The sequence below is a fragment of the Idiotropiscis lumnitzeri genome, chromosome 8 (genome assembly GCF_059441095.1).
Source record: "Idiotropiscis lumnitzeri isolate Australia: NSW breed Sydney's pygmy pipehorse chromosome 8, RoL_Ilum_1.0, whole genome shotgun sequence".
Lineage (NCBI taxonomy): Eukaryota > Metazoa > Chordata > Actinopteri > Syngnathiformes > Syngnathidae > Idiotropiscis > Idiotropiscis lumnitzeri.
Window position 1 is genome coordinate 10,195,550 of NC_142398.1, and position 27,235 is coordinate 10,222,784.

General features: G+C 39.2%; 3 protein-coding genes across 3 annotated transcripts in view; 1 reads left to right on the plus strand and 2 right to left on the minus strand.

The window, feature by feature from the left end:
• ncf4 (neutrophil cytosolic factor 4) lies at positions 1–17,826 on the minus strand. Its single transcript, XM_088302002.1, has 10 exons — positions 17,704–17,826; positions 16,810–16,894; positions 16,566–16,725; positions 14,407–14,477; positions 13,821–13,948; positions 13,268–13,316; positions 6,459–6,557; positions 4,619–4,770; positions 4,211–4,276; positions 1–2,193 (listed from the first exon to the last, which is right to left on the minus strand). Exons 1-10 carry the CDS (start codon positions 17,733–17,735, stop codon positions 1,983–1,985), a joined length of 1,053 nt encoding a protein of 350 aa, XP_088158128.1. The 5' UTR covers positions 17,736–17,826; the 3' UTR covers positions 1–1,982.
• Positions 7,694–24,048, plus strand: pvalb7 (parvalbumin 7). The gene is made up of 5 exons (XM_088302003.1): positions 7,694–7,957; positions 21,144–21,212; positions 22,003–22,132; positions 22,208–22,317; positions 23,588–24,048. Exons 1-5 carry the CDS (start codon positions 7,951–7,953, stop codon positions 23,611–23,613), a joined length of 342 nt encoding a protein of 113 aa, XP_088158129.1. The 5' UTR covers positions 7,694–7,950; the 3' UTR covers positions 23,614–24,048.
• Positions 24,042–27,235, minus strand: part of baiap2l2b (BAR/IMD domain containing adaptor protein 2 like 2b) — a 7,693-nt gene continuing 4,499 nt past the window's right edge. Inside the window, exons 8-14 of the mRNA XM_088301999.1 lie at positions 27,110–27,214; positions 26,641–26,743; positions 25,986–26,193; positions 25,863–25,913; positions 25,474–25,789; positions 25,355–25,398; positions 24,042–24,422 (exon numbers count right to left, since the gene is read on the minus strand). Of these exons, the coding sequence (XP_088158125.1) occupies positions 24,347–24,422; positions 25,355–25,398; positions 25,474–25,789; positions 25,863–25,913; positions 25,986–26,193; positions 26,641–26,743; positions 27,110–27,214 (903 nt within the window). The 3' untranslated portion in view covers positions 24,042–24,346. The remainder of the gene's footprint in view (positions 24,423–25,354; positions 25,399–25,473; positions 25,790–25,862; positions 25,914–25,985; positions 26,194–26,640; positions 26,744–27,109; positions 27,215–27,235) is intronic.

The window sequence follows — 27,235 nt, forward strand, 5'->3', positions numbered from 1 at the left end:
TAAAAAATATATTATTTTGCTAGGTTACAAAATAATGTTTTATTTTTACAATACAATACAACTTTATTTATATAGCGCATTTCACAACAGCTACAAAGCACTTTCCATTTGGTGTGATATAAATTAGTGGGTAATAAGCACACAAATTAAAAGACAAACAATAGATCCCAGAAAAACAGCATAGCAGCGACCATCTAATGTTGAGTTGAAAGCTAAAGAATAAAAATGTGTCTTCACAAACAAACAATAAGCACTGTAAAGAGCGATATTTAAATTGTTATTGGCATTTAAAAGTACAGTTGAAGGATTTTATCATACTTCACTGAGGCAGTTGTGTAGCATATTCCTGTGGTCATCAATTCAGAGACAATAGCAATTCTGTGAAAATTCCCACTACGTTGACAAATGAATGATCTTCCTGAGAGGGGGGATGCAGAGGGTGAAAAGAAGAGTACCGAGCACCCAACCTTGGAGAACACCTTAGGAAAGAGGGCGGAGGGGAATTGTGTAGATGTACCCCACTGAAAACATCAAAGATGACTAAAACTAAATTTAAATGAATGCTTCTCAAAAATGTGCATTATTCTGTTTGTTGAGGCTTAATTTTGATCTCACAATAACAAAAACAGTACATAAGAAGCAAGCCAAACATGATGTTTGTGACTAGTTTCTCCTACTTCTTCCCTTCGTGTATTTCAAGTTTGTGAACACGAGATAGGGTCGTGCAAACTCCTTCTCATTGCCGCGTGGCTTGCCAATGTGTTCACGCTTCTTAAACGCGGACCCAATTTTCGCTCCTTTTCGCATTAATCGTAGCGACGGTAAACAACAGCACATCCATGTGTGCAGCACTCAGACATCGCTTCATCATGGCTGCAAAGATGAAAACCATTAACATGCGACAAAGCACCCATTTACGCCTCCATGAACCCAGGGACCTTGTTTCGGGACTTTTTGGACTCTGCTTTAATGTACAGGTATTAGCGGGAAAATTGGAATGAAACAAGCTAAATAAGGACGGCCGATTTAAGGACATTTTCACAATTGATTAATTGGAAGAATAACGATTCGTCATTATGCAATACTTCCATATTTTTCAACCAATTCAAACTCCAAATTATTCCCACCATTCTTGTTCAAAGTTCTTACTATCCAGCTCATCCAGGACATGGTGGGAACTATTTACCAAACTCCTGCGATACCCAAATTCCTCACTTTTCTTATACGTTCTCAGAGATATTTCACATATTTACGTCCTCCTTCCACATTTCTCCACCGATTCAAACTGTTACTATTTCAAACAGTTCCGCTCATTCAGGACATCTTGGGAAATATTCATCATGTAAGGAAATTGCCGAATGTCCACAGTAACCTTTCCAAGTCAAGAGATAGTTGACATATTCACGCCTTGTTGCCAACATGTTTTCAGAGATTCAAATCATTCCAATTTTATCGGTTCCAAAGTTTTTAATCGTAGCGTATAAACTCTTCAGCATTTCATATCGTTTCTACATAAATTGCATTCTTTGGGTAATTTATATTACTGCTGTGTGAGTCTCAGCATCTAGTTTTGCATTTTTTTTACACCTTTTTCAGGGTGGTTGTTTTTGCATAAATGTCATTGGAAAAAAAGAAAGAAATATACAGAACTTGAACCTTAGCTGTTAATACACTTATACAGTCCAAAGCAATATTTTTGTTCATTTTTCTCAACCAACTCGATATTGTTGCCATAAATGAGGATACTGTTACATTCAAATGCACAAAGTGACTTAGAAAAACTTCAGGCTCTCTTTTTAGCATGTCAACTTGTCGAAGACTAACTGATATTTATGACACACTTGTTGGTTAGAATTTTTTGAAGTTGTGTGAACGTTACTGCAAATTACCTGCACTCTATATACTCCGTTTACAAAATATTGGTGAGCAAAATAGGAGTGAATTGAATACTAACTTCCGAATTGGAAGGAAAAAAAAAAATCTCACCCCTCCATATTATAAACGGAGAGGTCAGAGGCCATGGTGACAAGCAGTTCCCACGTAAACTGATTGACAGGTCTCTGGAGCGCCCCTGCAGCCTGACCTCGACTCTCCTTGATCATCAGCAGCACGTCCTCGTCGTCCAGAACGCGCATGAGGTCGCCCTCGTAGTCGCGGTAGTTCAACGCGATGTCATCCACCTTGAACACGTCCCTGATAAGACACACACACACACACACACACACGCACATGCGCACAGCGCACAGATACTTCAATGCAGCGGTTGCCATGGAGATGAAAACAATGAACTGATCGCACATTGGATTAATGACGCTCGGTAACACATTACTTTCCTCATTTTTTTATTTTTAGCCTGCAGATAAATTTTTTATTAGGCGAAAAGTTTTTTTTTGTAATATCCCCTTACTTTAAAGCACTACTGGAAATTCAAAACTATATATCTGTTTACCACATTTAGGTGGTAATAAATGTAATTTTTTTTAAAGTAACTTTGATATAGGAATTTGTTTAATCATAATACACGAATAAATAAATAAATAAAAAATATACAAAACATACAATTTAAAAATAAAATAAAATTCATGTAAATTGTTTATGAATACTGAATGTAACAATTTAAAAAGATGATTCAAGGAATCAAATGAAATGATAAACTTCACATTACCTTAATCAAAACATTTCAAAATCCATTGAAAAAAGGTCATCAATATGATTATCTTATTTGGTAAAAAGCGGCAATCCTATTAACCTCAACTCATTAAAAGGTAGAACAAACGTGATTAATCCCAGCAAATCAGTGAGAAAATTCATTCATTGAGAAGCTATAATTACAAACACACAAACTATGCATTTTAAACCATGACCACATTGCAGCATTTGTCAAAATTGTCGGACCCAACCCAACCACCGGGGCACGTGCACAGTAGAGGAGAGTAGAAATGAAGTGATTAGGGAACAGCACGGGCTAATCACGTTTGTGCGGTCGAGCAGCTAACGAGCAGATACGCTGCTGTAATAAGCAGATTGCGTGCGGGCATGTTGCAACGCTGCTCCGTGATGAGGGCACGGAGGGGCCTGCGAGTGGAAAAGGTCCCTCGGGAGCTCATTTGATGGGCGCCGGTGATTGGCAGGCGCCAATTTAGAAGCTCAAGGTGAATGTGTGTGTTATGTGGCACTGTGGAGAATGTAGGGGCTTCTATAAATGTTTTATAAGCCTCTTAACAGCTGTTCTAATGAACATATTCAAATCTAGTGAGGATAAGTGGTTCAGAAAATGGATGGATGGATGTAAAGACTTCAAAGTAGGACCGTTATGTAATTAAGATTGTTTTTCCGCAATATTGCAACTGAGATTTAATATGTGATTGTTGTTTTCAATGTTCTCTTTAGTACAATAAACAATATCAGATTTATTATCCATACATTTTTGTATCTGATCTCACGCTAAAATAAAGGCAAATAAATCATAAACGACCACCTCCCAGTCCAACCGTTTGTTTCCATGTGTGAACCCCACCACGCAGATGTGCCCCAGCCCAGGGGGGTGTTTTAAAAAATATGAGATGATGATAATAACATGCTCATCATCATTGTCATATTTATGAATGAAATACAACGACCCCCACCACAAATATCAGTGGAGTGCAGAATCCCCCTGCCTGTACCGTCATTAAATTCACCAAAATCAAGTAAGGCCACCTGTGCCACAACTTAGACCTGCTCCAAGAGGGTCGAAAGCAGCGTTCCCCAAAAACTGGGTCGCGGGCCACAGCACAGATGAAAGAAAAAAACGTGCAGTTATTTTGGTTTATTACTTGAGGGTGAAAAATATTTCTTTTCTAAAAGTGTTCGGCTTCTCTCCGTTACATCCATCTATGATGATCTCTTGATGCATGCCAAGATTCTAATTGTGTAGGTCACATTACGCTAATATTAAACCCACAAACGAGCAAAATGAGTAAAAAGACAGACCACATACAAAGCTCGCTCTGCAAAATATGTGGCGAGATTATTGCCGGGATGTAACCAGGACCTTTGAACCCTCCTCACACGTAACCACCATTATCTCTCATTTTGCTCATCACAGCCTGCCCCCAAAATGCAATCATCATATTTCAGTTCATTTTCCCCATGATGACACCGCTGATGGAACTCACAATTTTTTAAATGTCCCTCTAAAAGAGGGACAAGTGTGGGGAACGGCAACTACCTCATACGAGACATCAGCTCCTTGTGTGTTGGCTGAATGTTGAGGTCCTCTTGAACGCACACGTCTCTGCAAGCGCAGCACACACACATTTACATTACATCCTGAGGACAACTAGGCCATTTAAAGTCGTCAAGTTTGCGGAATAACAGGAGCATATAATAATAATAACAATAATAATAACAATAATAATAATAATATGATTATTTATTAATAATAATAATATTTAATAATAATAATATTATTTATTAATAATAATATTATTTAATAATAATAATAATATTTATTAATAATAATAATATTTAATAATAATAATAATATTTAATAATAATAATAATAATATTTATTAATTATTATTATTATTATTATTATTATTATTATTATTATTATTATTATTATTATATAATGTACCTGGTTTGGATTCCAGAGGGGGTGAGCAGGTAGCATCGTAGGCAGCTGTAGTTGTGGTCTTCTCCTTCACCCTCTGATTCGCTTTCCGGAAGAGGCTTAATGATCTTCACAAATGATTGTGGAAAAATACCCGTCTGGTTGTTGACCGTGCCCTGTGGGAAATAATAATAATAAAGGAAACGTGTGAGGGATTCACACTCGCAGATGTGTTAGTGTGACTAATTAGCTCGTGCACCATATAGTGACGAGAAGCATGCAAGCTACACTTGTTACTAAACTCAATGGTGTGTGTGTGCGTGTGTGTGACTTTAATGGGAAACATAACCAAGTCGTAGCAAATAATTAAATAAAAGTAAATAGACCAATTATCACTTTTTAAGATATTACTTGACCTCCAAATTGAACAGATATGGAAACAATTTTCCCATCGGAAATAACAGAAATATAAAAAAAATACAGTGCAGTGATGAAATCTTTGTTAGCTGTACGGCATTTGTTTTAAGGAACAATTTCATTTTAAACATTCTTTACGCATGGAAAATGAATCAATCACCATTTATATTAAAAGGTAAAAAACAAAATGGTGTACATTTCTCAATCCCTTTGAATGTGAATTGATATGTGGTAAAAGACGTTCCATGCAATTTAGGTTTTTGGCAGGTGTAGCAGCGGACAACATACGTACAGAATGAGCTGGCGACTTAAATATGTCTGCAGACTTCACGTCCATGTTAAGCACCTCACTAGTTACTCAGTACCTGAGTAGCTTTTTCACTCAAATAATAATTTGGATTTATATTTTTCATTTGACTTGATTCCAATTATTTGAAAGTAGCACTACTTCTGAGTAAAATATTGGGCAACTTTGCCTTTTACTATTCGACCCTGCTTAAAAAACGGTCACGCTTGTCTGCACGCAACCGCTGCATTCTGTTTTGAAAATGTATTTTTAGATGGCGCTTAAGCAGCGCTGCGTGACAATAAACAGATTATTGCACGTTTCCATTAGCATTATTGGATCTGTGCACAGAGCAGCGAGAAGGTAAAAATAAGATGGAGATAAGTGCATCCTCCACGTTGGCTTTGTCTCCCCCTCACTGTGGTCCCTCCATCGCACCCACCTCCTGTTACTTCATCTTTTTAGCCGCTTTTACTGGCATCTACACAATACTTCTTTGATTTCATTTGTAACACAAAATAATGATAGCTTCTAGTTGATTTCAGCGACCAAATATTTTAGTATTACGTGACTACCACATCATTTGAGATATATTATCTATTTCTGGTTGGAATTTGATTAGCTACGAGCAACAATGGGTCAGATTTACTAAAAGTTCTAAAGAAAGTGAACAAAAGCATAACAACAATATATATGTCGTTGAAAAACCACAGTATTTAGAAAATAAAACATTCACAAGGTTTATTCATTTAATTTTTTTCAAGTTCGGCGGGCCGGATTAAAAGGTTTAACGAGCCGCATGTGGCCCCCAGGCCTTAGTTTGCCCACGCCTGCAAACCGGTCACATCTACATTTGTGCCCACCAAATGCACAAAATTGGTGAAAATTGGTGCTGGCCTTTCTAAAGGATGGGAAAGCGCATCCATAGAGTTCTTTTGGGATTTGCCAGAAGTAAATCAGGCCTCGGAGCTTTTATGTAAGTGAAGTGGACAAATGTTTGATCATTGGTGGAAGTTTGTAGCCTATTTGAATTTTTGCAATCATAAAAAAGACACCTTCCTTTCAAGCAGACTTGATGAGTTGGAAAGACTCCCCAACCTCCGGAACAAACAGCCCACTTAACCCCCACCTAATCCGTCCTTCGAATGTGTTTTAGGGTACCTCAAGCCAGTCTGTGTTGACTCGATGCAGCAGGAAGATCAAGTCTTCTCTCTTGAGGTTCAACTCCGCCTTGCTGCTGCCACAAAAGTCAAACATGGCCTGTTGCAAGAGGAGAAAACAGTTTTTGTCAAATTTGGTCTTGCAATCAGAATTTTTTAACTCATTCGCTCCCATTGACGGATAAACACGTCAAAGATTTTTATTTTTTTATTTTTTTTTACTCGGCTGGTAGTGAATGAGAATTCAACAGTATCAGTGACGAAAAGAGAAAAAGTGTCATGTTTCACAAGGCAGATGACCCCCAGGGGTCGGCGAGCACAGCTCAGCATGCATTGAAGGGTTGACGTTTGTTTGTGTGTGTGCGCATTTTATGACCTTTTTTTTTTTTTTTTTTAAATACAAAGCTATAGGACAATTCATTCTAAATATTAGATGAATCAGTCAGTATTGGACAAGATAACACAAAAATTTAGCAATGACATCAATATAAAATTCTTGCAAAAATATGAGTATATAGACAAATAACTATTTGAATGCAAAAATATGGGCTAATATATAATACAATATATATATATATAAATGCCAAATAAGTAGAAAATAAGACAAAATCACACAAAATTTGACCATAAAACAAATAAATATTTTCTGCAAGTATGCTTTGCTATTCTAGCGAGAGTCTTTTCATTTCCTCTCAGTGATGTTATACACGATACAATAGCTTCCCATTTCTGGACAATGACAAGGTGAGTTATTTACATGAGTTTAAATAAGTTTAACATTTGTTCAAAGCACGTTTACGAGGTAAATATTTTAAAAAATGTGTCATCCTATTTTGTGGCTTTTCATTTCACTTTCTTTCCACTCCATTAAATGTGAATTTGCTGTATTTACACGAGGAAAAGTAGTTTCCAGCATCCTAGAACTCCGATGTCACTGCTTTGTAACTTTTCTGCGACCCACCAAGCACGTTTCAACGTAAAAACATCTATGTGAGCATCTTCGACCACACCCTTAAAACTGATGAGTCAAAAGTTACCCAAATTGGGGGAAATAACGAACCCAGCGTAAAAGTGACCCAATCAGATCCAAATCCCCAGCTACCCAACAAGTGTGTAAATGCATCATTTCTAGTGTGCATGATCAGAACAAACATTAAAAGATGAGTGGCAAGCACAGAGGGAGCCGTGACGAGATGAGGCGCACATCAGGGCGCGTGCGACGACGCGCTGGGCGGCGAGGCAGCAGCATCAGCATCAGCATCAGCAGCAGCTGCAGCAGCAGCAACTCGGCTGGCCAGAAAAAGAACACGGAGCGGCGAGAGGAGTAGGAGGGAGGTGAAGAAGAAGAACAAGAAGAAGAGGAGGAGGAGGAAGAGGAGGAGGTAGGAATAGTGAAATTTAAACAGAGGTGCGGGGCTGTCAGATCACTGCTGCCTTTGCTGTCCGCTTGGCTCGCAGCGAGTGAGGAAGATCGGGATCAACTTCACGGGACGATGTGTGGTGAGCAACTTTGTCTTTTATTCATTTAAGGATGAAACTATGATGAAAAGCGATTGTGTTTGTGTGGGTGTGCGAGTGTGTCTTTTCTGGCCGGATTTGTCATTGTCACACTTATTATGTGTTTTATGATCCTGCTTTCTCATCCTCAATTTGTACTGAAAATTTTGATTGTCTCAAATGCAGCATGGTAGTGTTAAAAGTGGTGCAAGCAAAAAAAAAAAAGAATTTGTACATTATTCAACAGGTGGGAACTCATGAATACTTCATGGTGCACTGTACCCGCTGAGGAGAAAATGCACAACATTTGACCGTATCAAGTTGTAAAATGACGTAATGCCAAAGATTTTGTTGAAAAATGGTAGTTGGGGAAAATGAATGGAATCGTTCGCCTTATGACGACATGCTCATAAATTGTCATTTTTTTATATAGTAACATACACGTTAACGGATTAATCAAATTGTATTTGAAAAGGTAAAAAATAAAACATCATACTACACAATTTTTTTTCTGTCCTTAAATTGTGATCTAATGTCGAGTTATGTGACTTAATGTCAACAAGACATGACTTAGAGTGTTTGTTTGCGTGCAACTTTAATCCCCAGAGTGAACAGAATGAGAAATCCGGATTAACGACCAAACACAGATTAATTTGACCATGTTGACACCAACACTCTCACATAAAAAAAAATACTTTGAAAGTGAAAGCCACATTTAACGTGTTCAATTAAGAATGTGTGACTTTGCACAGAACTTTTGTTATGCCGTGGTGTTGTTTCTGGCTCTAATTTCGAAGTGTTGACCGTGATATACTACCACAGTCAACACTAACTGATCAATTGCATTTTCTACTCTCTAACTATAGTTAATGGGTAATTGATGAAGTATATATTGGTGGGAGGATAAGTTATATTCATTATTTTGCTACTTCAATAAATGAAAAGTATATGCTGTATCTTATTCAAATTGTATTTAGATTTATTTAATTTTAACATGGAAATACTGTTAAAGATCACATCAAGACATTACGTTCAGTTTTTTGTCTAATCATTTAGCCAGTCAAAAAAATACTGTTTAAAAAAAATCTCATTTTTGTGTTTTTGGTGCATATTACATTAATTTGTTTTTAATTACTAAAATCAAATTCTTTTGCTTGATACCACAAAATACACAAATATTTTCAAATGTATTTAATTGTAATTATTTTTATTATTGGACATGTTGAAATATATTTTTAATAGTCCTACATCTGTCCAATTGTTTTCAGTTTTTTTAAATTAATTTTGAATACCTAAATTTCTACTTTTTGGTGCAAAAATGCTGATAAACAAGCAAAGAAATTACACATTTTTACACCTATTTAGTTGAATTATATTTTTAATTTGTCAAATCAAATTATTCTTTTATTTAATCTGTTAATTTACTATTACAATCATTTTGGTTAAAAAAATCCAAAATGGTCTATTTATTTTCCCATATTACTTAAAAAAAAAAATTACATGTGTTAATTTTCTTTTTTTTGGAGTTTTTTTTACACTAACACACAAGTAAAAAAATACACACTTTTTAATGGAAATCTTTTTTTTCAATTATTATTATTATTATTACATCTGCTAAATTTACTAGGTTGGACTTTTTCCCGTTAGCGATTATTGGACCGTGAGAAATAATCAAGTAACCTTTTACAAAAGTCACTTGAGTGTAGAAAGAAGCATGGGATATGGCAGGAGTGTCCAGCCATATTACATCTGGGATTGCTATAATCTGCTTAGTTCATAATGGATGCGGGAGCAAAAACTAGCCAAGGAACACTAGCAAGATGTTCTAATCGAATGGAGCAGTTCAGTATTGTTGCAAGGTGCTATTTGCTTGCACGGGGAACAACTGGAAATGACGCCTGGGTTGAGCCCGGCACAGGAGCAATCATCGTGCGCAATTAGACGTGCGCCCACCCGCCCTAACAAGCTTGTAAAAAGCTTTCGCTCCTTGATTAGTAGCAATTAAGAGGGAGCTGGGGTTCCCTAGGTGAAAAGACACAAGAGGAATATTTTATGCAGCCTGTACTGTAAGTCTCTTCTGGAAGCAGATTTGACTCGCCGAATTGTCAAGCCTAACTTCTGTACCTGCAGGCCAAATCGGAACTGCCAGCCATGTTTCCATGGTTACAGCTGCACCATGTCAAATGAAAAGAATCCTCACCATTTCTGGCACGGTAAAAGGGAAGTGAGGAATGAGCTGGCTGAAAGTTTGGAGAGAAGCTGAAAATGAGCAGCAATGAATGATCCAATCAAAGAGGCCAATCACAAACCAGGCAAGTAGTGATGCCGCTGAGACTCCAAACAACTTTGTGACTTCTGCTTCCTGTACAGTGGTTTTCCTGGTTGTCCCATTTAAAAAACTAAAGTATATTATTGACCCCCTTGCACATGGGTGAGGTCATTTCAGTACCAAAGCCCGGGTACACATTTCAAGACAATCGGGTTGTTTATGTCACAATTTTGCCCCTTCCCAACCAAAGGCGTTAAGCACCTGACTATCTTAGTTTTACAAGATTGTCCTAAAAGATTTTTCTTCTGTCCGAAGTGGATTTGTTCCAATAGCATAGTTCGCAGCGGTGGGTTCCCCATACCGCAGGAAGTACTTTCTCGTCAACTTCCAATTTTCCTGCCTCAACTCCTCTTCAGAACCACACAGAAAACATTGGTGCCAACCCGAAAATGCTTGATGACGCAAGGTTTTAGGACGTCATTGCACTACTGAAGAGAAGGCTCAACAAGTCCTTGGGTTCTTGTTGGGACTTTCCGCTTTTCCCGTCAAGGGTCAATACAGTGAATCGATCGCTGATAGGATTTGTTTGCCACAATATTTGCTGTTTTGGATTTGGGTGTAGGATTTGAGGCACTGACCGACAATTGAACCTGCACCACCTGCATAAAAGGCAGCATTATGTTCTATTATTCTACCATGCTAAGACAATCTTGCGTAATCATCTTGAAAAATGGGCTGCATTTGTGCTATCGTAGGTAACACCGGAAATACGCTTAAAGCCGAGCAACGTTCATGAGGACTACCTGGTCCTGACATGTACCAAAGAAGATCCTCTGCTTTGGGGCATCCATATGTCCATGCATTTTTTTACTTCGCTAATCCTGTTCAGGGTCATGGCGAGCTGGAGCCTATCTCAGCTGTCTTTCAAGAGAAGGAGGACCACGCCCAGTACTGGTCACCAATCAATCGCAGAGAACGAACAGACAACCATTCAAGCTTAACATTCACACCATCACAAAGTGGGAATGGTCTGAGTTACCGGGTCTCGCACCCCTGTCCAATCCCAAGACCTCTTGAAGGTCCTGTGCATCCATAAACCCGTTCACGACACCATCGTCAGAATTCTTTTAAAAAAATCACAATTCCAAAGCACAAACTTGCGTCGATTTTGTTCCAGCGACTTTGTCTTGAACTTTTGTTACATTCTCCAGACCAGACGTGCATTTCAATATGTGCTTAAGGTTGGGATTTGCTAATTATCATTCAAAATGATACTCAGTTAATGGTATGTCTATAGGGTCCCAGAAGTTTTAATCTAGGGATCAGTTGTTGTATTGCTGTGTTGCACCACCAGAGCAGGGTGGAACTTAACGCACGACTCTCCAATAAAAATTGTCACGAAGTGACCCTTTTCCATAATTAAGGGAACACGACACAGGACGAGCGCGAGCACCAAGAAGCACATCAAGGGGGCACTCGCTTCTCCGAGAGAGAACGATCTAAAATAAAATGTTGAGTAGGCTGGCAACATTGTGGGTAGATTACGCCAGTCTTTCACTGCTGTGTGGGAGAGAGAGTGAGGGAGAGAGCGAGAGCGAGAGACAAGTAAACTAGAGAGGCTGAGCTCAGTTTGCCAATAAAAGACCGCTGGAGTGTACAGACAGAGTGCATTGCTCCAGTGTTTTTTTTTTGTTTTGTTTTTTAGGGGGGGTGAATTAAATGCATTAATTTCTGCGCAGTAGCAGTTTCAGAGAAGTTAAGTATTTTTACAAGGGCACAAGGTGGACGTAGAACAAAAGCTGAAGCAACACGTGAAGTCAGCCTGCGCTCTGACGCACTTTGGTACACACCGAAAAAGTTATGGGTCATAACATTAGGTACACCTGCACAAACTCTTAGAAATCCAAATCAAAGAGGTTCTGAATATTCTGCCTTTGATTTTCAGTGAGACTAACTCGTTAAATGTGATCATTATTGCGCTGGTCGTTTGCAGTCGCAACCACTGTGCCACAGGGGATTATTAATGCCAAACGGAAAATTCTAATATTGCTGATGAGCTGTTCATTTGAATCGGGTATGCCGGAGGAAGGAAACATCTAAAATATGCAGGACCAGAGTTGATGACCCCTGAATTAATCTGCAGCCACCTGTAGCCATTCCTAAAAAAGAATCGCTTTGTTTTTAATAAAACATGCCCTAAATTTACATAACAGTCATATGGCAATTTGTGAGTCAATTGAACTAGATCAAAATAATTTTGGGGCATATACTTTTTGAGACATTTTTGCTCAATGGTCTGCTGTGACATTTCTCCAATGTGAAACAAGTGCCTTGGCTCAATGAAAGTTGTGAAACGTTGCTGTAAGCGGTACAAACGTCTATAATCAGTGGAAATAGGAAGCACTCAAGATCAGTTGAGAGTAGCATTCAAATGATGTGAAAGTGAGGAATTTCCATTTAAATCTTAATAAATTTATACAATTTTTCTAAAAATAACATACCTCATTTGACAGAGTACTGAATGTTGAATTTTGAGGAAAAGAGAAATTTAACCCATTTTGGAACAAAGCTGAAAAGTAACAAATTATGGAATGACTAGAGAGGTACGAACGATTTCTGTATTCAGTCTAGCCAAATTAATTAGCTAATACAATAATAAACATTGTTAAATTAATACCAACGTGATTGTGAATGTGACTGGTGCTATTGGCTGACAACCAGTTCAGGGTGTATCCAGCCAACTGCCCATAGTCAGCTAAGATAGGCTTAACCCCTTTGTTCAAAGCTTACCGCTTCTTCAACTTCACAAGCAAACTCAGTATTGATTCCATGTGACATGTTTATATAGGTTGATTTGTAGTCTGAATGCGTGTGACTACGCCCCCGCTTGGTCACGTGTGATGCGGTGGACTTGGCTGTCATAGGTCGGAGCAAAGTTTTGCTCATATGGGTTTAGCGTGGTTGTTACTCTGTGGGTGGCCATGGAGACGGTAACCACAGCAACAATTATAAGTTGTAATACAATAAAATAAGCATGCATATACCTCAGCCCTGGGTGATGAGAAGAGATCAGTCTTGGGTTTGACTGTCTTCCTAAAATATAAAAAAAAAACAAGGCAAATGAACTTACAACGAAGTCAAGGACATTTTGTCGAACACGAAGTGTGATTTCAAAAGTGGAACAAACACCATTTCTTGTGATAGTAACACAAGAACAAGCATGTGGGGGTGGAAGAAAAGGGCAAGCGTGCAAAGGGGAAGTAATGAGAGTCAAATTTTACATCATTTCCTCTTGAGAGACTCTTCCCTTACCACATGTTCTCGTGGTGAAACACAACATGTGCTAACTATCCAATGGCTGAATAGTCATCGCAAATACAAGAAAGTAAGCTCAATACCTAAAGCCTTATAAATGAACGACTTGTTGACCTGACTCATGTCTCTCACATTCCTTACTTTGTCATAAGACACAAAGGGAATAAATAAATAAATAAATAAATAAATAAATAAATCATGTATATTTATATATATATATATATATATATACCAATTCTACGAGTGGTGCTTCATGAGATACATGGACATGGGGGGGCTTACACTCTGCGGGTAGGCGGTCTCAGACGCCTTAGAGCTCGAGGCTGGTGTTGGCTGTCCTGCTCCGTCTGGTAGAAGAACATCCTGAGATCCTCATCCAGCAGCAACCACGTCGGTAGACCCAACAGCCTCTGCAGGAGAGAGGAGAGTTGGAATCTGATGGGAACGAGCGGGGGGTTGTGGGAGTCTTGCGAGGTGGAAGGTGCGAAGCAGGAAAAGATGGAGAATAAAAACATGTAGGTTGCAACCAAACGGGCAAGGCAAGTGAGTAGGAGAAGACGACGTGGTGTGTGCATTTGTGTGTTGTTGTGTTTTGGGCTGCACGCAACGTGTCAAAAGTCCCACAACTGCTGTCAGTCAGGCATGATGTGGGCATGGGGTACAAGGAGAGAGAAGAGAAAGAGAGATAGAGAGAGAGAGAAGAGGCGACGCCTACGTGCGCAGCTTCATCTGCAAACTGATGTTGCAGTAAACGTTCAAGTCAGTGCGGCATCCACCTACAGCATCACTCAACCCACTTATAGGTGAAGGCGCACAAGTTGGAGCGAGCGCAACAAGCCTTCTCTTTTGACTCGAAGGCCGCGATTACCTTCATGTACGTGTTCAGTTCGGGGATTCGGCTCTCCGCGATCTCCCGCTTGTTGCCGATGAACACTTTACCTGGAGACAGAGGAAATGCACTCGAGTATTGTACTTAAAGACTCATTGTACAGAAATTAGGCAGTTTGTGCATCATGATTTCATGCTTTTAATCATTTGTGAAGGTAGTGTGTCTTTAAACGAAATCAAAGCTGTTCAGAAAGCTGTTCAGAATATTGTTTTTCACAGAGGATAAAGAGTATATGACTGAGTAAAGTTAAATTGTCTGTCTACATATGTTGCTGCATCATTTTTGTTCCAAATCCATTACTTAAAGGGTTATTACATTGCAACGTCGATGCAAGTTTCCCTCGCCTGTCTATGGCATTTTGTATTGTTTACTCAAATTAAGCTCGTGGACATGTTCGTTATTACTCTTTGTTTTATGTTTAGTTTGACAGTAAAGTTCAACCGGGAGTGGCAATGAAACACCTTGAGAAATGCACATGACCTCTTTTAAGTTCGCTGTCACCATCTCACGCTTGTTACCCAAATTTTGACCCCCTCCCAAAAAATAAATCAAACCTCTGACACCACGTACCACAAAAGAAAATACTAAGCTGTCACGACCAACATTAAAATATATACCGCGTGTACTCAACAGTTTCTCCAATGAGACGCAGATTAAAATAAAGACAAAAATCTAAGGACGATACCCAGAAAAGATGAGGCGACGTCGCCTAAATTACTCCCAAGGCCATCTTAATGCTGTTATTAAATTCCATTTAGCCCACTCGTGATGACCCTCGGCCTTAATGTTCAACTCACACGCAATCAATTCCTCCTCCTCCTCCTCCTCCTCCTCCTCTCATTCACACTAAAGCAGTAAATGACTCAGCCACTCTGTGACACGAGTTCCTTTGAATCGAATCAAATTGTCTTTTCTAACCTTCATATTTGCAATGGCAGTGATTTGTTTCACAAAATCCACATAGCTGCAAAACTCAAAATTACCAGCCAAAGGAGAGTTATTCTGCTATCTAATGACTTGTTTCAAAGGACCCAAGAAGACCATATGTCTTTTTTTTTCCTGCCCCCTAGCATCCTATCATCCCATGTCTCTCCTTCGGTTTCCTTTTCCAGCTTGATGAGCTCCGCAATTAAATTCATCAGCTCTAATATTATCCTGCAGATTCCTCCGTGGGAGACACAAAAGTTTGGAGAAAAGTTGAACGCCCACCGCCAGTCCTCCCATCCAGTGTGGGAGACTGATTGAAATCATAATGTATTCCAACTACGCAAAAGATAAATGGTGATTGGCTAGTAAGCATTCAAAGCAGCATACTTTTCAAGGTTTTGCTACTTCTGAATTCACAAAAAAGGTGCAATCATATTCTAAAAGTGAAAAATCAAGAATGCAATACTGGGCTGAAATCAGAAATATGAGTCATGTTCCATTAAAACCCACACTGGCGCATAAACAGGCAAACTTTAAAATAGTGCATTAATCAATTTCCAATCATGAAAACCTAAAGACAAAAATCATATAGAGTCAAAGAAATTAGAATTTTAGCTCATATGGTCAATATAGAGATGATTTAGCGAAATGATAAATTATATCTCCAAATATGTATTAAAAAAATAAATAAAAGAAAAAAAAAAGTTTACTGTTACTCCCTGTTAAAAATACTTGAAAACCCGACTGAAGGACAGTAACGTAACACTTTTGTTACTTTCCACCCCTGATTGGTCTCATTATACAATACCACGACACTTCATGACACAGTTTATGCTTGAACAATATGTCAGCTTTTGCCAAAACACAACAGTGATTGACTTGAGTCACCACAACAGTTGATGAAATACAAACGTATGACTCACCGTCACTCTCATGTTTGTCTCCATTCGAGGCACTTTTATTGCTGTGAGTGTATTTTTGGTACAAAGCATTTAAAGCCTTCCTGTGGCGCAATCAACTGCCACACCGATCAAGCAAACAGGTGCGCTGCATTCCCAGCAGCCCGCAATCAAAGGCCAAATTATTTTGTAAGCGACTTTCTGCACACAGCAGGCACAGGAAGAGAAAAAAAAAACTTCTGGATGCCAGAATGAATAGATTTTGTGTAGCTAGCGACGGCTATGGCGGAGATGGGATTTTTAAAGCGATACCTGGAAGTGCGGGCAGCACGCAGGTGTTGGGACCAGGTCTGTCCGGGTCCTCTGGAGAGTATCTGGACTCCAGGATCTGGTGAAGGCTGAAAAACTCACGGTAGCGCCGGTAGATCAGATACTTGCTCCATCCTTTGGTTTTCACCTCAACAACAAATCTCTGCCACAGCGGATGGAAGACAAATATGGATTTCATGGTCGCTGTGAAATGTTAACGACATGCTTCGGTTTTTTTCAAACTTACAAAATAGTCGATGAAGCCTTTTTTTTCCTCAATATCCGCAACGGTCGCACTGATGGGGACGTTATTAGGCAGCTGGTCAAAGTCACTATGTTGCAGGAAACACTTAAGGTTACGATCAATGAAAGTACAGTTTATCTTTCCGTATAACACGTACTGACAGTTTGGGAAATATGACAAAAGCATAAAATGTTGAATTTTTTTATTTAATTTTTTAAAATTATTATTCTAAGTTCTATCCCTGAGTGTTAATTTGGTTATATGAAAATGAAATTGGAATGTAAGATGTAATGGAGTTCAATGAAAATGAATACAACTGACATCTAATGCACAAGTAATATGTCAGGTGGAAACTTTCTATTCCCCAAATTTGGTTCAATTCATAGCTGTGCACAAATCAGCACTTCAGTAATCTTTTTTGCATGACGGCAGTTATGTTCCAGACCACCCTCACAAAAGACAAAAATAATTGCATAATTGCAAACAAACATTTATTTTATTATTTATCTGGATTTTAAAGCTTCCTGCATATAACACAAATATATACATATGAGGTGCAGATATATTTTTTGTTCACTTGGGGTTGTTATCAGCCTTTCAACAATTGAATCCATCCATCCAACCATCGTCTGATCCGCTTATCCGCACGATTCCATTTGATTTTAAATTTGAATTGATTAATGTGTAATATGCATTGTGACAAGAAACTTTTTTTGCCAAATAATATGAAAAATATATAAAACAAATCTAGACATGGTCGAGAACAGTGAGAAAACAGAAGCGATAACATTAATACGATCTCAAAATAGATACAATGGACAAAAACATGTAAATATTATGAACATATGGCCGGACACTTGACCTCAACCAGTGAAAGGAACACATTTGTATGCTCACCTTTCAGAGCGTAGCTGCTGCGGTAGCGACATGGTCGAAGGTGTCAGATGGTGCAGATGAAAAGAAATGGTTTCAAAAGTGTCAACGACTGTGCAGTGGAAAGACGGATCAGGAAGTGAGAGTTCCCCCTGATGATGTTCCGCACATACGACTAGGGGTGGACCAGAGAGAGGCTGGCAACCAGGAAGTGATATGCGGTGATGTGTCGTCCAAACTAACAAAAAAGGGAACTTCAAGTACACTAATATAACAACTAATAACACATTGTCTTTTAGTTAACATTTTTCTATGCTGAATTGCTGATTAGAATGAAGAGAGAAAAGTTGGCTAATTTACCCTAAAAAAATTTTTAAATGGTACTTGTGCAGTATTTCATGAATTTCTAGGCCCCAAAATGTGGACACCATGTACTGCCTCAAGAAAATACTGAGTTCTCCAAGTACTCACAACATTAACCCAGCCGTCTTCAGGCAGTGGGCGGGGTACACTCTGAACTGGTTGCCAGCCAATCGCATTGCACACAAAGACGAACAACCAAACACGCTCACACTCATACCTAGGGGCAATTTAGAGTGTCCAATCAAGCTGCCATGCATGTTTTGGGAATATGGGAGGAAACCGAGTACCCCACGCAGGCACGAGAAGGCCGGAGCCCGAATTGAACCCACGACCTCCGCACTGTGAGACCATCCTGCTAACCAGTCGTCCACTGTGCCGTGTACTCAAGTGAACGAAATAACGACTGAAAATCATCTAATTCAGGGAAATGCCACATAAAAAGATCTATATCGCCAGACAACTCATGAGACTGGACAGGGAGGAAAGGGATAAGCTGGTTAAAATAGTCTGTCATTAAATTGAGCTGATGTGGATCGGGTGAGAGGGTGAGTCTCCGTTTGACCCCGCCTCCTGCCACGCTCTAGCACTGGGGGGATGGAGATGTGAGCACAGCAGAGCAGCAGTAGGCGGAGCAAACACACTAAGTCCAAATGGAACCACGACAGAAAAAACTGACACCGCCGTGAAATGGCTTCTAATCTTGTACAGAGGACACGAGATGGCGTCAAAGCACTACAGAGAGTGTCATAAAGCATCAACACAATCATGAACTCCAGAATCAGAATCAGAATGCCCTTTATTTAGTCATTGTACTCAGAGTGCAATGAGTTTAGAGAGCTCCTCTCTCTAGTGCAATATTACAAATAATTCAATTAAATATATCAATTGAATTAATTAAAGATTGAATAATTTAAAAAAATATATATATATATATGAAATTAAATAAAACACATTATGTCGCAGTTCAACAATTCAATTCTTTACTTAAATTATTCACCACGAATAAACCACGTTCAATGAGGCTCATCGATAGTATATATAATAACAAACAGCGAGCATCGAGGGTGGCCATAATTGCCCTTGCAAAAAAAATCCTGATTATCACGATGTTCATACTTGGACCTAAAATGCGTAAGACACGCTTCTTTGTCGTGACTGACTGTGAAATTGCTGTTGAATCACATGTGAAGATTAATGCAAAGTGAAGGCCAAACAGCCCAAGAGGAGTGTTTGGCTGCGTTAGTGAAAAGATGTGCACAAATACACGACACATACAACAAGTAGAGTTTCTTGGGGCTGGCAGATGCCGCTCACTGTCGATAATGGCAGTGAGTGAGTATTCACTGTCAAGGACAGCTTGTTTGTGCAGAAATGCAGAATTGTTTTGTGAAAACCTTCTCGGAGGGTAGCTGTGGATTCTGATCAGGTTGAGTTACTTTAATTCAGTGCTTCTCAAATAGTGGGGTGGCCCTCCCCCTGGGGGGATGCAATGATGAAGGGGCAGAGGGTGGCCGCGTGTAACCCTGGGGATTATGTTTTTTTCTGCCGGACTAAAATAAAGTGTAATTGCACATCCACTCCAGTAGATGGCAGCGGCGATCTCATTGCCCATTGTGCACAGCACGTATTAAATCCACCCTGTAGGTTTGTTTTGCAACGAAAATGCTATTATTTATAGTCACGGCGGAGAGTGGGTGGTGGTGGAGGGGCGTGAATTGTTTTCTCCATGCTGGGGTGGTGTAAGAGAAAATAATTGAGAAGCACTGCTTTAACTCCAGGTTGGGTTCATTATTTTAACCCAGCAAATTGGGTAGAAGATTGGATTCGTACTTTCCTTTTGGATCCTCACATGTGGGGAAAGGCGAGCCAAAGTCACTGGTGCACCTTTTAGTGGTTAATTGAACGCCACATAACACATAGGCACGAGAATCCATACAAATACATTATAAGCTTTCAATTTTTGGTGAGTGTTCAAATACGAAGAGATGCAGGGTAGGGAGCAGAAAGCAGATCTCGCACAGGGTGCCACTCAAACTAGGACAGCCATTGTTAACAATGTGTTTGAAAAGTCATTCTTCATACGTTAACATGTGTTTAAAGTGTTTTGGAGAGGAAAAAAATGACTTAGTTTGTTAATATGCACTTATTGTGCATGGATCTGGAGCTTGTTCTCCGCGATCAACTGGGCTTGTGTTACTATAGATATTGTTTGCAACTTATTATTGAATCATACAGTATAGATGTGAAATGTTCAATTTACTGTGTCATTACATAAAAAGAGGCTGGCTGCATAACAGGCCAAACAGCCAACAACTTGGTGGATTCCTTTTTAAAAAGGCGCCCACGGCCGCCCTCACATGCAAAAGCATGTGTGCATGCTAAATATAGATAGTGCCTGAGCATATTTGGCAAACAGTGGGGGCCTTCCTTTTCCCACTCAAGCTGCTTACAGTAGTTAGCTTCAGATGCTAATGAGTCAATTACAGCATTTTTTTTTGTTGCTGTTGTCTGAAATCATGGAATATGGATTGTGATTCTGTATATATGGTATTGTCTCATTTAAAAGAATAAAATGAAATTGCATTTGAATAATGACTTGATTTGTATATTTTTGAAATGATAATTCTGAGGGTGTGCCTAAAGTGTGGATACATCAGTAAAAATGGACAATTTCAAGAATTTACATTTTCAACAACATATTTTGTTCAATTTGAATGTTAGCACATGACATCTTCAAAACAATTTCCGAACATGATGCAATCATCACATATGACCGTCACTGGAATAAAATATTGACGTCAATATTTTTTATTCCAAAAGGATGCAACTGACATCCCGAAAAGTGGCACAGATCAGCCTGGAGATTTTTAGAATGGCACTTAGAATTTGAAAATTGAATGGGAGACAACTCTACAAAGTTTCATGGATATTGGTTAGGTACTAACTGAGTCATTGAGTAACCAACAACTGATAAACAAGAGATAAGCTTTAAGTGAAGCGTGTACCTTGTACGCCGTACGGTATGTTGCCATGGCAATGTCTCCTGTCTTCATAACTCACTCTGTAGCTTCTGTGTTTCCTCTGTGTGTCCATTCCTCCAGCTGACAGGATGGTGATGACGGACCTGTTGAAAGCGGAGGAGATCAAGAAAGCTCTTGATGCCTTTGCAGGTTAGATTGGTGGACAGTACTGAGAAAACATTTTTCATCTATTCTTTTTATTTGAAATATTTATCACATAAAGGGGTCCTCGAACTTGAACCGTCTATTTAAGGTCATACCATAGCATCGCAATTGGATGAAAAGTCAGGCTTTCTTCCCTTCAATGAATGAGTCATTTAGAAACTGCATTTTATCTTTACTTGGGTTGTCGTTGAGAAATATTTAAAATTGGTTTGATGATCCACAACAATGTGATAGGCAAGTCAATACATTTAAATTCGATTTAATAGAGATTTAGGTTTATATTGAACTTAAATGTAACAATACATTTGAAGTGAATAATTATTTGGGGTCATGTTTATATATCTATTTGAGCACAGTGTGCATAAAGTTACAGTGGTTTAAATTAATGTAAAATATTTAGCAAGTATTTTTTTCAGGTTGAATTTGGTGTAAAAAGTTTTATAACCACAAATCTCAAACATATGTATGGCATAAATGTACAAAAACTACGGCTGTCGAAATGAAATTTCTCAAATCACGTCAATGTAGTTTCTTGCTGCCAAAATGGCCACAAATGTTTTTGTTTTGTTGGAGAGGAAATATCACTCTAATTATTCCCGATAGCTCAGCATAATCAGAAGGATAATCTTATCGAGATGGCCAATCATCAGGACTTTGGTGATTTTGATCAGCAGAGATGAAACATGCTCAAATTCGCCTCAATTATCGGAATATGTGTAGTCCGCTTAATGCTCTTAATGGGCTCAGTGGCCTACTTGTTTGTTTTGCGGAGTAGCAGAGACGTTCGACCCTAAAAAGTTTTTCGACCTGGTGGGAATGACGGCAATGTCAGCCGAGAGCGTCAAGCAGGTTTTCCGGGTCCTGGATGTGGACGGAAGCGGCTTCATAGAAGAAGAGGAACTCAAGTGAGGCAAAACAATTAGAAAATTTCTGCCAGGTGTTTTTATAAAAGCCGCAGAGAAATATTCAATCTTACGCAGGTTCGTGCTGAAGGGCTTCTCCAAGGACGGCAGAGACTTGACAGACGATGAGACAAGAGTGTTTCTCAAAGCTGGGGACAAAGACGGTGACGGCAAGATCGGCATTGATGGTGAGAGAAGAGCGGAAGCTTTGTATTGGCAATCTTTTACTGTCAGGATGAGAATGTACAGAGGGTTAAGTTAATAACATCAAACATAAAATAGTAAGTTTTAACAATAGAAACAATGCCATGTCAGTTTGGAAATATTGAAACCTGATCAAAGTACAAGTCTACCAAGAAACTAAAACGTAATAAATGTAAAAGAGGATCAGGATAAGTTGTTGTTTTTTTTTTTTTTAATTGCATTATTTCGATTTGTTTTTATCTGTTATGGATAATTAATAAAATAATTGTAGGGTAAAATATATGGAATGAATATTGTAAATATATAAATAAATAAATATATATATATATATATATATTTTTTTTTTAATATATATATTTATATATATTTATATATATTTATATATTATATATATATATATATTAGTGCAGTCAAGCAATTATTTTTTTAAACTAATTAATCACAAAAATTTCCATTATTAATTGCGATTAATCCAATTTTTCACCTACTACTATTTTTTGTGAAGCTTATAACAGATATTTAGGTTAATAATATCTTAGAATTTAAGCAAAATCACTCAATATGAAGTATATTTCATTCAAAGACTGTTCTAATTGCTTTTTTGATTCTTGAGTACGATCTAAACTGAGACATCTTTCCAGGCATTTTCCTTAGAAACATTTCTCAAAATTGCCCACAAGCACCAACACTCCAACAGTGTTGGTTTGCAAGGCTCAGTGTTAACTTGTGCAGGGTGATTCGTTCTGAGATGATGTGGTAAAGATGTAAAGCAAATATGATACAATATTTAAAAAGTATGCAAATTATTTTTGAAGTAAATAATAAAATAAAAAAAATGTAACTTTTCAATTAATGCAACCCGGATGTTTATCATTAAGATTTAGAATTTGCTAACTCTATTTTTATCTGTTCCAATTCTAACATGTAGGGGTCTGTCCGTTATTGCGCTCAGTATTTTATTTATTTGTTTTTGCATCTGCATGTCAGTGAATGTTATTTATTAGCCTACCTTTGTTTCTCAATATTGCTCGCTTTGATGGATGTTTGTTTGAACGTAGGAACACTGCACTAAACTTATAGTGACAGTAAATGGGTGGCAGCCATAAACTTTTAAATTACTCGACTGCAAAATAACAAAAATGGAGCTAGCCCACTATCATCCGCAGTGTCTCCATTGTGTTCCACTTCGGAGGTTCCCCTGTATTTTGCCCATCCCGTACTCAAATTTGTCTCATTCATTTTCTTCCTCACCAGAGTTCGAAGCGATGGTGCACGAGTAGGAGACAGAAGAACTTCCCCCTCCTCCTCCTCCACTTCCCTGAATTCATTGTTTGCACCTTCCACCATCAAACTTCTTCCACTTCTCCGAGGGGAACCCACGCATGGAGTCGAACTGGCCTGACCGCTCACCCACGACAAGGGGCAGAGTCTTTCAGGAGGTGTTACCAGATTTGAGTTTATTGTTTTTGTTCTGTATCAAATGTACTTCTGTATCGGGTCACAATCATTCTTGATGAGCTCATAAAGGTAGCTCGGTGCTAGTGCTGTTGTATTCGAAATGATTATTTTTCACATTTGTTAATTTTATGGTTTGGTCACATGCCAGTGCACCTCCATCCTCCCCCTCTCCACCACAAACACCCCCTCATCCACCTCTAAATGACACAACTAAGAAATGTAAGAAGACAGTAATAAATGAGTTATTGAGTAATGGATATTTCTTTTACTTGTTGTTATATTCAAAACAAACCTGGTGAATATTAAAATACACAAGCAGCATTGAAATAATACAGGAGTATCAACACTGTCCTAGGTGTGAAGGTTCTAAAATTCTAAATTAGCATTGAATCAATCACGTCATGTCTGATATGTGGACAGCAGTTGTTTAAAAAATGGGAAAAAAAGTGAGAAAAAAAGTGATTTCTATCTGAGTAAATATTTAACTAAATGTGTCACAATTTTGCCTCATCATTGCCACCTCTCGTACAAATCCCCGAGGCTGGCCTGGTGCAATTAATGGATGTGAGGGGCGGATCGGTCATCAGTCTTGGTGGGGCGAAGCTTCACGGTGGCGAACGGGTTAGTGCCTCTGAAATGAGAGGATGATGGAAAATGTCACACAATCCCTCCCAGCATTTGCTATTGTCTATGTATACACACACAAACCCACACGCAAAGACACACACACCTGGTTGGAAACGTAACACCATGCACATAGTTGGCATGCCAACTCCAGAGGTCCGCTTTGTTTCAGAATAAACTTGGTGCAGTGTGTGTGAAAACACTCTTAAATAATGCCATTTTAGAAACCTCAAAGAAACAGTATTTGCTTTTTCCAGAAACCATTTGGCAACGTGCACATCTGCTAATTCCGACACACACAAGAATTGGGACACCAGGCTATCAAACAAACACGACGTGAACACATATGACCTTTCTTTGTGGACCAGAAAAAAACCTTCCCCAAAGTGCCGAAAGCATCCAACCATCCCAAATCATTCAATGACTTGTCAAGATGAAGATTTAAAATTCACTTAGACCAAAGATGACAAAGAGCCTCGAATAAGAGGTATGTCCCCAGACTTCTTTTTCTATGTAGTGTGTTATTGAAGCAGGTTTCGCACATACTGACTAAAGGGGCTAATTCAACCCTGACTTTCCTTAGATTGATTATATTATGGTGGGGGGTGTTAAGTGATTTTATTTTCTCTCTCCATACAGTGTAAACGTTGAACAGAAGGTTATATTTGGGATTAAAAAAAAATCACAGTCGAACTCCGCCAAAGACAGAACATGGAGGTTCATCTTGACTCGTATGATTTTTGCCACATTAATCTAGGACTCATTTGAAACTTGAAGGTTAACACTCAAGACCGACTTATGAATTGCACATAAGTGACTTTCTCCTACCTTGGCGTGTTTCATAGTTTAAAACTCTGTTAAGATGTTAGAAATTGTTGTGTGACCCGTTTGCAACGCTAGAAGGAGTCAAATGTAGCAATGCATTGTCGATTGATTTACCTCGGAAATAAAGGGTTCTCAGGTGGGCCGTTGGGTGATAAAGCCTAGAAAAAAAGATTCAATCACTTTTTTGGGGGAAGATGATGTTCAGCATTGATGATTTCACCGTCCTCTAGTACCTGTGCATCAGTAGCGGGAGAAACCGGCCGCAAATCCACAGATCCCCGTCGGAGATTCAGGTTCTTGGGAGGAGGAGGAGGAGGTGGAGGAGGCGGTACCTCAGGTACATTCTTCGTCTGAATCGTTTTTGTCTCTACCACCAGTTCCGCCTTCTTTTCAGGGAGCGGAGAGACAGGCCGGAAGTCTCCAGACACCCTGCGGTTGGGCGTTGCTGGCGGTGGGACATCGCCATAGCTCCTGCTCTCTGATTGGTCATTTTGGGTGTCGCCAGGGTCTAGCAAGTTGTTCATGCTGTTACTTCGGAGAGAATCGCCACTGAAAAGTAAGGAGAATATCAGATGTGTGGACAGCAGAGAGTGAGGGGAAAAGGGTGCACAAATGATGTCACCTGTCGAAATCATCTATGGGACCCACATAAGCAGCAGGAAACCAGCCCTGCCTGGAGAAGGTCAAACGATTGAATTAGATCATTCCTTTAAAACTGTCACATTCCCAGCCAGGAAAAACATACCTTAAGCTGCTGTCGGTGCGACCGTACAGCCAGCCGTTGCGCGGTTCCTGGACCAGCACAGTGACCGTCTCCCCCCGGTTGAAAGGCAGCAGCTTGGGGTTGGAAGAGGTGGGGTGAGACACCAGGGCCTTCATGGGACGCCCTCCACCCAGACCCAGAGATTCGCCCACCGAGCTGGAGCGAGAGCGGCTGGGGAGGGGTGATGGTGCTGAGTTTGGGGGGGTGTGTAAGAGAAACATTTACTTTGTAAGTTATTCCCATGGTATTAACCAGTACACAAGCTCACACTTGTAAATATATTAGTGGATATTGCCACAGGAGAAACCTTTGTGCACACTTTTAACCAGCAGGGGGCAGCAGTGCACTTACTGTCTCAACAATGAGAGAAATTACAAAACAATATTCCCAACTTTTTACATCAACTACCATCTAAAAAATACTTCACTTATCCAAGCATAACCATAAGGAGACAATTTAAAATAACTAATGAAATTAATTAATATAAAAAAAACAAAAAAAAAAACAAGACAGGTTGTATTCCTGAAAAGCATATCTTCTGTCGGCCACTAAGATTATGCAGTTTGGAGAGTGGGGTTAAATACATGAAAATAAAACAACATATATGTTCTAAACAACTAACGAGTTGGATGCCCACCTCGCGAGGGCACCTTGCCCAGCGCCTGTTGCTCTCGCCTTGCCCAGGACATGTCATCGTCTCTGGCTACCGTCTGCAGCAGGGAACTCACGGACCCTCGTAGCTGCAGAGACATGGAAGGGGATACCACACAGTTAAGTCGGCCACCTTCCATCTTCTTTTTATTATTATCAGGTAGCGCACCCTTTACAGGGCTACATTGAATGGAAAATTATCCAATTCAAGTCAATTGGTGTTAAAATGAATATTCATTTGCTATGTATAATGTTCGTCTATCTATGTCAGCGACATATAGTGACAGGCATAGATGCTGTTCTGCTACATGGCAGAAGGTTAACCTGTTCATCCACCTGTTGCCATTCATGCAACAGATTAATAGCTTTGTGTTCAACTCGGCAGATCCAGAGTCAGGAAATTTGCAAGTAAATTGACACAAGCGTCACTTGACTGAACTGAGAACAACTCGTACCTGTGCCTCTTGGTCCAAATTCGTGGGAGTTCGAGAGCCAGAACTTCGGGTCTCGTTGACTTTCTCCTTCCATCCCTCTGCTTTATGCTGGAGAGCCATGCCTGTCTGAATACAGATAAGAAAGGT

Excerpts from the sequence above, each read along its gene's own strand:
- pvalb7 (XM_088302003.1), top strand. Across the intron at positions 21,213-22,002 it reads AGCTCTTGATGCCTTTGCAG|CAGAGACGTTCGACCCTAAA; the intron begins GTTAGATTGGTG and ends TTTGCGGAGTAG. Across the intron at positions 22,318-23,587 it reads CGGCAAGATCGGCATTGATG|AGTTCGAAGCGATGGTGCAC; the intron begins GTGAGAGAAGAG and ends CTTCCTCACCAG.
- ncf4 (XM_088302002.1), bottom strand. The coding sequence starts at position 17,735 with ATGTCGCTACCGCAGCAGCTACGCTCTGAAAG. Across the intron at positions 16,895-17,703 it reads CAGCAGCTACGCTCTGAAAG|TGACTTTGACCAGCTGCCTA; the intron begins GTGAGCATACAA and ends CCTGCAACATAG. Across the intron at positions 16,726-16,809 it reads AAGGCTTCATCGACTATTTT|AGATTTGTTGTTGAGGTGAA; the intron begins GTAAGTTTGAAA and ends CCGCTGTGGCAG.